An 11910-nucleotide genomic window follows, 5' to 3' on the forward strand; every position below is an offset into this window, starting at 1 on the left:
TTATGATGTGCTGGCCCTGTCATACCAAAATAATCTGATAAAGTTGCCAGCAAATTGAATTATCTCACATAAACATGTTTGCTGTGTGTGTTTATAAGATGTCATTTAATTTTTTTTTCTGTGTAAGTAAACAAATTGACATGATTGTGTAGAATCAAACTACACAACCTCACTAACTAAAGTGAACTTATAACCACAGTGAAAAAAACCTATACAAAAATATAAAAATATATATATTATAACAGAATAGAAGTATAATACAGTAGACTGATTATGTCAAGCTTAAATCAGACATTTTCACAGAGCCTGTAAGCATAAAGCATGTTGTGCCACAGGTTTAGTTGCTGGTAAATCTTTTACATCGATAGCTGTAATGCTGCTCTGTACTGAGCCACTGTAATGCACATCTGTGGTAAGAACTGAAGAATTCTCACTCAGTATTACGGCTGTCTCTGCGATGGAAGACTTTAAAACATGTTCATCATTCTGAAACTTAATAATATTGACAAATGTATGAGCTTTATGCTCTTCAGATAGCTGATAGCATTCAGTAACAGAGCTATAGTTAATGTCTGTAGGGCACGTTGACTCCAAGATGGTTTCCTCTTCTTCATCATCAGTGTCCAAAAGCTCCATTTCAAACCAATTTGGATTCTTCAGCTGGTAATTTTTAAAAGCTTCAATAGCATCCCGAAGTCCTCGTCCTGATGGACAGTTGAAGTAATCGTTCTCCCTGATGCCTTCAATGCACTTAATCCGTCCTGGCTCATGTTTTTCCATGTCTAGTATTCGGAAGTAAAGTTCTTCAAAGTGCTTCATCAGTTTGTACTTCACCACGACGTTGAATGGTGCTGGAACATCATCCTCACTGGACACGTCATCAAAATAAGCCACTATGTACTTGTGGAAAGATGAAGCATGAACAAAATCCGGTATAATGAGGCTCAGAGCCGGCGTGAGCATGTCTCCTATGGGTGAACGTTCATCCTCCTTCAGTCTTACTTTGTGCTCACCGCACATGGCCTTCCACTTGGCATGTACGCCTGAAGAGCACAAGATCAGGACTTTATCTGAGGACTTGGAGATTCGTTCCCTTTGCATATCCAGCCACTGAATTCTTCCAATCGTGCTGAGCCAGGCAGAGTCCAGGAGATCTAGAGTGACGTCTGTGCCACATTTGGCCCTCATGAAGGCACATAACTTCAAGATGATTTCTTTGTACAGGGGGTGGTCAAGAGAGTAGATGATGATGACCCTTTTAGGCTCGTGAATGGGATTCCACTCTAGTTTACCCTTTGCACATGTTGAGCTGTCTGAGGAGGGCATTTCTGTCAAAACACATGATTATTATTAAGATACAAAATGCTTTGGAACCTTCAAAATGTATTGAAATAATAAAGAGTGAGTGAAAGATTCAGCAAAACAATTGAAAACGGCAGAACAATGTAGCCTATATTTGACTTTTAGAACACTATTGGTGCGATCAGGTGCTCATGGCAAGTTTGTATTTTTAAGATATGGGAAGTTGTTTAATGTCAGTTGTGTTTCAATATCTCGGATCAGGATGGCAATGCACCTTCTGGATTACTTTAAATTAGGAAAAAAGGGAATAAAGATGAATAAAAACCTTGGGCATTGGGTGTGTTTTCCCTCAATTTATGCATGTAAATCTTATTTTTTACAGCCTTTAATTTGTCATAATTGTATTTTGTACATGCAACGTTTGGCTTTTATTGTAAATGAATAGTTTTATCGTAAATGAAAAATTAAATAATTGATAAAAAGAACAAAAATTCGTACATTTCATCTGCCATTTTTTTCTCAGATAGACTCCCAACTTGGACATTTGGGGTTTATTTTTTCTTGCATTTTAAAACACAAAACACAATCTGTGTAAGTCACCCCTAATGGACTGTTTTTTTTTATATAGTGGAAGCATTCAGATACAAATTCTGAAATCTAATCAACAATCAACAAATAATGCATGCAGTCAAATCTCCGCCGCACATTTTTTCTTTGTAGATACTGTTGCTACTTCTGTTTCATTACTATCCAGTTTCACAGACAAGGTTTAAGCCTAATCCCAGACTAAAATGCATGTTTTGGCTGTTTCAACTAAAAGAAACTTGCACTGGCAGATCTTAAAATATGTTAGTACAATTGATTTGCCTCAAAATGCACACCAGTAATGTTTATTCTAAGGCACGTTTATAAAAGATACTTCAGTGTCCTAATGGAACTATGACCTAATTCGGGCTTAATTTAAACATTGTCTGTGAAACCAGGCCTAAGTTTTGTGCCTATTTATTTGATTGTTTTATTTGCACTGACCTTTATGTAAATCCTTGTACTTCAAAAATACAATACAGCCAAAAAGGCAAACAGTAACAGCCAATGAAGCCAACAACAGACCCAGTGTCACCAAAGTGATAAAAACAACAGGAGCACCTGGAAGAACTGACATTAAAATGTTAATATAGATAAAACAAACCAAAGGTCAAATGAACCATACATTGAGACATTTGAATTGTATCATAATTTAAAGGCTGGCTAATTAAACACACAGGCAATAAAACATTTATTGTAAATGTATAATACATACAGGGACAGATATCAAATGTCCTTCTGTATTCCAGACAGTTATTCACGCTTTCAACAGACAGTGGCTGAATCTGTTAAACAGGGCATCTTTTAATCATTTACTGATATGAAAGAAATTATTATTATTAAATTACAAAACATCCTCATAACTCACCACCAATTCCAAATTGCAGTGATTTATCCGACGTGCTTCCAGCGTGAAATTAACCTTCAGAAAAGTCTCGTTACCCTTAAAAACAGAATTTATTTAGCATTCACGCTAATAATGTTGTCTGTGCTTCTTAAATTAATGCTATATATGAATCTACATTTATGACTGAACACACAACAGGTGGCACTGTGGAGTCTTTTAGACACTGGACATTAAAAGTACCTTTATGACAGTTTGAAACAGTTCTGGCTGAAGGTCAGGACTGCAGATGGAGACTTTGTATTGGTCAGAGAACTCTCCTGGTTCAAATTCTACTGTTATCACCAAGTTACCATTTCCTTTATCCTTTTGCACTGACCGTTCTACCTTCATATCCCAAAAGCGATCTAAAATGACAAACAGATTTACCTAACAGCAGTTCACTTTTTAAGAATTGGACACCAATTTGCATCACCTCCGTATAATCCCAATAGGACAGTTTCCAAAGCATTTTGGATTTAATGTCTGCTACATATCTAATAATGAAAGCTTCAACTGTTTGATTGCGTCATTGATTAATTCTCACCTGGAACTGTGATGTTGGTTATTGTTGTATAGCTCCCTCTGTCTAGCTTTGGTAAATTAGTTACAAAAACCTGGTATTTAAAGTCGGGAATGAGCACAATCCTGTCCAAAGAAAATGTCCACTAAAAAGGTGAAGGAAAGAGGCAAAGCTGAAACAATGGTGTGAATAACACTGCATAGTACATTATTACAATTGTTTACTAAAAGTATGTTTCTACTAGGCCTTTCTACTTCAAAATGTCATGTTCAATTCAATGTGTTTCTTGCTATTCTTTGCATTGGTGAAATTTATTGGGTTACAAATTACACTTCTTTCAGTGGATATATGATTATGTAAGTAAAAGTGCTCTTACCCTGCCCAGTCTTGGGTTTTTTGTATCCGATAGTGTGTTATTGAAAATGTAACGAACACAAACGCTGCGATTTGTCGACATTTCAACCACAAGCACTTCAGTCCCTTTTAGAGTGTATATACTCCCTGAGGAAAATAATTCAATTTCATTTAATAAACACTTTAAATAGATAATTATGCTGAGCATCTGTACAGGTTCTGTTACATTTCTTTTCAAAAAGGCAATTTGATTTCAATCATTTATAGTCCTGTGCGTGGCTCTATGTTATCATACTTGTCTTACCATCCGGGAACTGGCTCCATGTAATGTACAGGACTGGTGCAAACTGTCCACTGTCGTCCTTCTTGGCTGCTACCTTTTTTTCAGTTACATCAGGAGACCTTGGGGCTTTGTCTCTTGGCACCACCCAACCCTCATCTGAACAGTTACCTAAGACCATCAAAGAAATATCTAATGAAAATGGAAAAATCTTGTCTTTAAAAAACTCATTTTTGAAGAAGACATCAACTCCTACTTGCCTACTTCAACATTGCATTTCACTCCCTGTCAGAAAACAGCATAATGAAAATTGAACAAGTTTTTATATGAATAACATTAACGTTAATAGATAAAAGGGAACAAAAATCATCTTTACCTCTTGAGAACATTCCATCGGAGGCAGTTCAATGAGATGCAGGGATGAGATTTTCATTATGACACATGAAAGCAGCGAGAAAAGAGAGACAAAAATTATACCCATTTGTATTCAATGTTTTCTCTGGTACTGTGATTTTTAAGTGATGTGACAGAACGTCGAACATCCTCTCACGACTTTCTTAGATTCTATCTGCATCTAGAGGAAACCAGGAGATCTGATAAAGGGGAGGAGACGAGTCTGACGCACACGAATACATAAAGCTTTTCTCACGAACATTCTTTTTTTATTCAAGGCTATCTTAAAATCAAGTCCTTTAACTACACATGCAATGAATTCAGCTGAAAACTTTCTATTCTCAGCCTATTATATTTAATACTTAGTTGGACATTAGACTCAAAGTTTTCATAGCAATTTGGTTTAGAGATGCAGGGTGACCTACTTGTTTCATTTGAAACACAGGACTATCAATTTAGGTTATACTTCACCAGAAGGCAATTTTGACATGTAGACAAATCCATTCATAATATAATACAGTATATACTGTATATAAAATAAAGGCTATTCTTTTGAGCTTTCAATTGGCCAAAAATCATACAAATCAATAAAAAAGGATCACAGATTCCACAAAAATATACACTAAGAAAATTTACGCAGCTTCTAATGAAATAATGTTCAACCAACAAACTATATTGAGTTAGAAGAACTTAATCAATTGTAACATAAGCACACATTTTAATGTTGATTACTCAAAAATAAATAGTAATAGTAATAATAATCGTTTCTGTTCAAATCCACAGCTATAATAACATGCTAAATGTACCTTTTTTAGCATGTACATTTAGAGTAGGAATAAGATGTCACCTGTCACTGGCAGATAGCACAGAGTTGTGGTCTACTCTTCAGCACAATGGTAACCACAAAGACTTCAACGCAACCGAAACTCTTTGAAATGCAACAGCATTAAAACCCAGCGTGTTTTTCCCTTAACTTTCCCATTTCAACATTTACCCTCCTTATCAAGTCAGATGCAAAGCATGCTGGGAACTAGAAATCCCCTACCCAATTTCCAAAGTTGACAAAACAACTCAATTAAATTAGAAATTCAATTAACATAAAAATCTGAGTTTAGATTACGCACAATATTAAATTAATTTAATGATCAACATTATTATGGCAACTGAACCCTACAAAATAATGTTTGCAACTTGAAAGCTTTAATTATAATTATAATTTTTAACTTAAAACACGACATTTATTTAAGTTGTGGTAACAGGTCTCCTGAATCATTTCAAGAGTATAGTAATGGCTGATGAAAATTTGTATTTTAAAATAAATTAAAATGACCATTTCAGGTCAAAGAATAATTAACAGGGTAATTTGGATCAATATATGAGCGATATATTTACTTTCTACCAGCCGTGGTGTCGTACTTTCTAGTAAATGTTATTTTCATACAAAATTGTAACACCACTGCAGTGACTTTAAACACACGCTATTGAATCATGCTAGTTTTCATTACACATCACACTTTCATTACACAGCAGACTTCTGCTAAAATGACTTCACAAGGTCTGCTGACATCGATAACTACCACGACATGCCAGCAGTCAGCAGAGGATTTAAGAAGTGCTTGCGAAACCCCCGTCTCATTCTGTCCCAGTAAAATCTCATGGCACAGTATCATCACTGGAAGCTGTAACACATGCTGGGCCTACATGACATATCAGCACGCAAAGGTCAACATCTCTTTAATAAAATCTCATAAAAATACTACAATGTCACCTTGTCATTGAGCGCTTTGCCATTAGGTTCACGTAAGTGGCTTTTTGTGGCCTAGAATGAGATTCAAGTGCACTATAATTATCCAAACATGTTCGAATTATAATTAAAACCTTCAGTCCCTTCTAAACAAGTTCTCATGAGTTACTGTCTGCCCTCACCCCATTTACACTGCACACGGGCTCCATAGCCTTGAAGAACTCTGCTTTTATAGTCCTCAAACACAAGCACGAAGGTTAATGAAAAGGCCAGTCAACTTTAGCATTTACGAGGAGAACATTTATTACAGTTGCGGAGTTAACAAATCATACATGTCAACAAAATGAGCTTATTTTATGAATGTACAAAGTTACAGTGCAATGAAATTAAAAGCATTTTATTATAAGATCCCATTAGATAACACTAATGAATGAACTAACAATGAGCAATACATTTGTTACAGTATTTATTCATCTTTGTTGGCATTAATTAATAAAAATACAACTGTAATTGTAAGCTCAGTTACCCCAGGTCCATTACATAATTTTACTACAAATACTTTAGATTTTAACAACGTATTAGTACATGTCGAAACAAACATTAACTAAGATGAATAAATGGTTTAAAAGTATTTTTTCATTGTTAGTTCATGTTAATGTAGTTAAAGGTCAACAACTGACCTTAATGTAAAATGTTAGATGAGTCAAAATGAACAAATTTCTAAATTAATCTAAATGAATTAAATAAAAATAATTTTAAGCTTTAGTAATTTTGTAATAAATATGTGCTTTTGTCATTTTTATTAGTTTGAGTTATTTTTAAATAAAACTATTAACATTTATTTTGTTATTTCAGTTTTAATTCACTTTTGATTTGTATTTATTTCTAGTTTATTTTTTAATCTTGTATCTATTTAGATAAGAAATGTATTAACTTAAACTTATTTTTAGTTAAAAAAATTCTTATATTTATTTCAACTTTATTTCAATGAGAAATAAATGTATTTTGAATCGTTTTAGTTTAAGTTAACCATAACAAGCCTGATTGCAAGCTCCTAGTGCAACAGAGAAAGAATTGACCCCTGCACCAGTGTGTGTCATTTGTAAATGCACATGTCCTTGTTCTGGAGGACATACACACCCCGCTCTGTGCAAATGCCACTGAGCAAGGTGGAGATTGGAGAACAAATTGCCCAGATATTTGCACATGTGAGAACAAAGGGACGTAACAGGGGTCTATTTTAGTGAGCCATTCACACGCAGGATTCAACCCATAAATCCATCACGAAAAACATATAACGTTTATTGTTCTTCGACACCACCACACAACTCATCCTGCTCTGATTGCCTCCTAGTTCAAGGTAAGTCCTGCGAGCATTCACAGCATGTTTACCCCAAGTTTAAGGGACCCACACATGTTGTCATAAATACTTAAGGACATTGGGTTTACTGCTAAACATTTGAGGGGATTTGTACTGTATGGTCTGTTTATCGCTCATAGATTTACATCGCACATTTGAACATTCAAAGATAATCATACTCGCACCTTCACTGTTGGAGGATGGATGTATGTATATGTACATCCTACATTCTCCCGTGTCATGACCGCGGCTCCCCGCAGGGATTAGCCCGCACCGTACCATGTATTTCCATAACAAGCCAGTTGTGTCAACTTTAAGGAATGTATGTTATGAAATACTATAGTTGTTTCAGGCTAGCTAGACGTGGAGAAGTGTGGATACAAGATCCAACGTTCTTGACTTGCCAGAGATTTGGCTCACAGAACCAATTAGACCATGAAACCTGTTCTCAGATGGTTTGTCTTGCACTCAAAAGCATACAACATTAAACGTCATTGTTTCCTCATTATATTCAGATAATTTAGTTAAAAATAAAAGCTATATTTTCCAAAAATGTTGTTCTGGCTACCAAGAATTAAATGTTGGAGGTTTTGGAAATAAAATGCATAAAAAAATTAACAGTGCATTTTTTTTACTTTTTAGTAAAGCACTCAAAATATCCTGACAAATGCATTAAAATAAATTAACAGTGCATTTTATTTTTTATTATTTAGCAAAGCACTCAAAATATCCTGAAAAATGCATTTAAAAAAATTAACAGTGCATTTTTTTCTTTTGTACTTATAAGCAAAAACTCAAAATATCCTGACAATTTAGTTTGAAATAACAGCTATCTTTTCCAAAACATGATTCCTAGCCAGGATCCGTATGAAAGCATTAATATCCAGTGTAGTGAGTTCAAGACTAGAACTTGAAACTGGGCCACATGAAAGAAGGGCAGCATGTTCAAATTTAGCCAGGCTGGGAACACTAACAAGCATGTGCTTTATAAGGCACAATAGGTATGAATGCAATGAATAGGTATGGATAGAGTGCTTGGCACCAGGGCTTTATATAAACACTCTCCTTTGGATACGAGGGCCCCAAATTAAATTTTCCTCTACATTGTGACTCCTCTGCCTTTTAAATACTTGGCACTCGTCACTTTTCCAGACTGTGTTCTATGTGTGGACTGTAAGAATGTTTCCTAGCGACGCAAATCTGACGCACAGATTCATACACACTGAATGATATCATGACCTCGGACCTCCAAGACATTTAGGATCACATGGACAGCAGTTTTCCATTTAATGCAAGATATAATGTGATCATATATGTATTCTTGTGAAAGTGTCCTTATAAATACTTTATATGTGTTTTTAAATTATTTTTCAAAGAATTATAAAAAAACAAGTTTTCCTTTTCAGCGACTATACGGAGAAAAAAACATGTCTGAAGGGTAAGTATACTTTCACAGCCTTGTTATCAAAATTCTAGAGTGGATCTATTGCTCTTTTGTTAATGCATTTTGTTGTTTCTTTTTATTTCTTATCACACTGCTCTGTGCTTTGTCATTGTAGACCGGTAAGTTTTTGGAAGATATACCATAATTCAAGTTAGTAAAAAATAATTTGGAAAGATTAAATATGACTTGGTTTGTTTTTCAGAAAAAAACAAAGTATACTGCCACAAGGCGGCTGCTCTTGAAAGTAAGTTGCCTGTTTGTTTTTTAATCAAATACACTGTTTAATAAGTTATTTTTTTAAGAAATTAATTCATATTAATATTAATAACATAATAATTTTATTCAGCAAGGATGCATTCAATGCATCAAATGTGACAGTAAAGACATTTATAATATTACCAAATATCTAAGTTTCATACTAAAAATTTCTTATCAGTTTTTTGCTGTTTTCAACAATAATATGATATGTTTCAGCAAAAAACCATATTACAATGATTTCTGAAGGCTCATGAAAACGCTGAACACTGGAGTAATGATCAGTAAATATAGTATGGCATCACAAAAATAAATATATATTTTTTAATATATTCAAATAAAAAAATAGAAGTTATTTAACTTCTATTTAAGTTATTTTTACTGTACTGTTTTTACTGTATTTTTGATTTAATAAATGCAGCCTTTGTTAGTATAACATAATTTCTGATCCCAAACTTTAAACGGTATGTCATATTTGTAGTAATATTAATATGGTTAGTGAAGAAATGCACATATTACTGGGGGAAGTTGTGGCCTTGTGGTTAGAGAGTATGACTTCTAACCCTAGGGTTGTGGGTTCGAGTCTCGGGCTGGCAATACCATGACCTAGGTGCCCTTGAGCAATGCATCAAACCCCCAACTGCTCCCTGGGCACCGCAGCATAAATGGCTGCCCACTGCTCCGGGTGTGTGCTCACAGTGTGTGTGTGTGTGTGTGTGTGTGTTCACTGCTCTGTGTGTGTGCACTTCGGATGGGTTAAATGCAGAGCACAAATTCTGAGTATGGGTAACCATACTTGGCTGAATGTCAGGTCACTTTCGCTTTACAGTAAATGTACTGTATGTAATGAAAGGTGAGACTAGAATCCATGATGAACTGGCTGGCTGTGTTAGCGCTAAGCTATGTGCTAATCTTCTGGAGCTTTATAGTCACATCAGTGCTGCTATGTTACAGAGCAAATTATTGAAGAAGGCCACGTCCATGCTGGCAGCTGAAAAAGAGCAGAATAAAAGAGAGAGGGATGAGGCTCTTAATGAGAGGGTTCCTCCTCTCAAACTATCTGGTCTGTCTGCACAGGAACTCCAGGTATTTTCTTGAATAAGCATTTCTCCACAAGCTACATGCAGAAATCAATATTAATCATGAATGTCTTCAAGGTTGTTTTTGTTTTTTCAGGAACTTTGCAGAGAACTTCACCGCAAGATTGATGTTGTTGATGAGGCGCGATACGATCTTGAAATTAAAGTGGCTAAAAATGAAATAGAGGTAATGCTTTTGTGATGTTTTGTGACTACTTTTACGAAGACAAACGATTGATTAAGTAGTAGTTTATTCATGAATGCAAAAGTTAACAAGTATTTAGATCCCGAATCTTTCCTATTACATTTAAAACACTCCTCGCAAATGAATAAATACAAAGCTGACATCATTGTGGTCCATTTCAGATCCAGTCGTTGACTCAGAAGATTTGGGAAATGAAGGGTACAAAGCAACGAACCAAACTGAAGAGAGTTAAGAAGTCACACGATGCCAAGCTCGATGCGCTGACTGAATCCAAAATGTCATCAAAGTCCGATTTCAAAGCCAACCTGAAGACCGTAAAGAAAGAAGAAGAGAAGGTAATGCATTTGATCTACGTTTTAGGCTTTTGGCATATAAATTCATTCATCATTTAAATAAATCAACCCTCATTCTAAACCTATATTTATATTCGTCCCATTTATAGAAAGAAGAGGTGACTGACTGGCGTAAGAATGTGGAAGCTATGTCTGGAATGGAGGGCAGGAAGAAGCTGTTTGATGCTGGACAATAAAAACATTACAAAGTAAACTTGTGCCTTGACAATCTAGCACATTTACCAACCAAGCTTGTTAATTCAAGGTTGCCATTGTTTTTTTACTTCTCAGACTCTGTAACAAGAAATGTGTACCCAGACGAGAAGGCTTCTAACATAAATGGTTGCAAGCAAGAAAATCCAAACTGTACAAATTGGATTTCTTGTCACTAATAATATCAATTAAACACACAAAAACTGTTTATAATGTGCATAGTTTTAAGTGTTTTTGTAGGTGACATTAACACTTTGTTTATCTTTATCAGTTGTCCTTTGCTGCAATTTGTGGACAGATTATGTTTCAATGCGCCTGAAACCAAAATGTATATCTTGTATATGAAATCTTAAATATGAATAATAATACGCATGAGAATTATAATCAGACTAATTGAATGCAGTGTTGTGAAATGGTGCTTTTTAGGAATAAAATATGTCCAATATTGTAACACTTTCTATGCTACTGAAAGTAAAAATTGCAATGTAATGGCATTCCAAAATTAAATGACCCCATGCACACAGAAACACATTGAGTCACTGTGCAGTTCCCTTGCAAAACAAATGCCGTCCTTGAAATGCAATGCTACACTTGGTTGTGTACCTTGCAAGTGTTAGCAAGTTACCAAATGCTTTGTGTATATTTACTCAAATTCAATGCAGCTTCGGTATCATTTATTTGTATTTCATACTGCATTGCAAACCAAGATTGTAGGAGTATAAAACATGGACAGACAACATAATACACTGATTCATATCTTTATATCAGTTTGCTATGTTGTTCCATATTAAAATGCTGACTGAAGTTTTTGAATAAAAGTTACTTTTTTTCAAGTCTCTGTGATCACTTTGATTTGCAGTACAGTAGAGGTCATACAGCTATGGCTGACTTCAGCAAAGCCTTTTCTGCCTTGTAGGGTCAAACAAAGGGAAATGAAGAGTGACTGGCAGTGGACAAT

The 11910-nt window shown here is 35.0% G+C and overlaps 2 protein-coding genes across 2 annotated transcripts; one reads left to right on the plus strand and one right to left on the minus strand.

The window, feature by feature from the left end:
* Window positions 1-41: 41 nt before the first annotated feature.
* On the minus strand, window positions 42-4458 carry LOC128014739 (interleukin-17 receptor A). Its single transcript, XM_052598460.1, has 9 exons — window positions 4304-4458; window positions 3952-4212; window positions 3670-3794; window positions 3318-3438; window positions 2975-3138; window positions 2756-2830; window positions 2603-2672; window positions 2332-2457; window positions 42-1328 (listed from the first exon to the last, which is right to left on the minus strand). The coding sequence occupies exons 2-9, from the start codon at window positions 4106-4108 to the stop codon at window positions 298-300; spliced, it is 1869 nt and encodes a 622-aa protein (XP_052454420.1). The 5' UTR covers window positions 4109-4212; window positions 4304-4458; the 3' UTR covers window positions 42-297.
* Window positions 4459-8909: 4451 nt separating this feature from the next.
* Window positions 8910-11742, plus strand: tnni4b.1 (troponin I4b, tandem duplicate 1). Its single transcript, XM_052598461.1, has 6 exons — window positions 8910-8987; window positions 9071-9112; window positions 10078-10209; window positions 10300-10389; window positions 10569-10742; window positions 10850-11742. Exons 1-6 carry the CDS (start codon window positions 8925-8927, stop codon window positions 10934-10936), a joined length of 588 nt encoding a protein of 195 aa, XP_052454421.1. The 5' UTR covers window positions 8910-8924; the 3' UTR covers window positions 10937-11742.
* Window positions 11743-11910: the final 168 nt, after the last annotated feature.

Source organism: Carassius gibelio, chromosome B25 (genome assembly GCF_023724105.1).
Source record: "Carassius gibelio isolate Cgi1373 ecotype wild population from Czech Republic chromosome B25, carGib1.2-hapl.c, whole genome shotgun sequence".
NCBI lineage: Eukaryota > Metazoa > Chordata > Actinopteri > Cypriniformes > Cyprinidae > Carassius > Carassius gibelio.

Coding starts and splice junctions, on each gene's coding strand:
- LOC128014739 (XM_052598460.1), bottom strand. CDS start 4,108: ATGGTCTTAGGTAACTGTTCAGATGAGGGTTGGGTGGTGCCAAGAGAC. Junction 3,795..3,951: donor ATGGAGCCAGTTCCCGGATG/GTAAGACAAGTA, acceptor TATTTTCCTCAG/GGAGTATATACACTCTAAAA. Junction 1,329..2,331: donor GTACAAGGATTTACATAAAG/GTCAGTGCAAAT, acceptor GTGTTTTGACAG/AAATGCCCTCCTCAGACAGC.
- tnni4b.1 (XM_052598461.1), top strand. CDS start 8,925: ATGCATTTTGTTGTTTCTTTTTATTTCTTATCACACTGCTCTGTGCTT. Junction 9,113..10,077: donor CAAGGCGGCTGCTCTTGAAA/GTAAGTTGCCTG, acceptor GCTATGTTACAG/AGCAAATTATTGAAGAAGGC. Junction 10,743..10,849: donor TAAAGAAAGAAGAAGAGAAG/GTAATGCATTTG, acceptor TCCCATTTATAG/AAAGAAGAGGTGACTGACTG.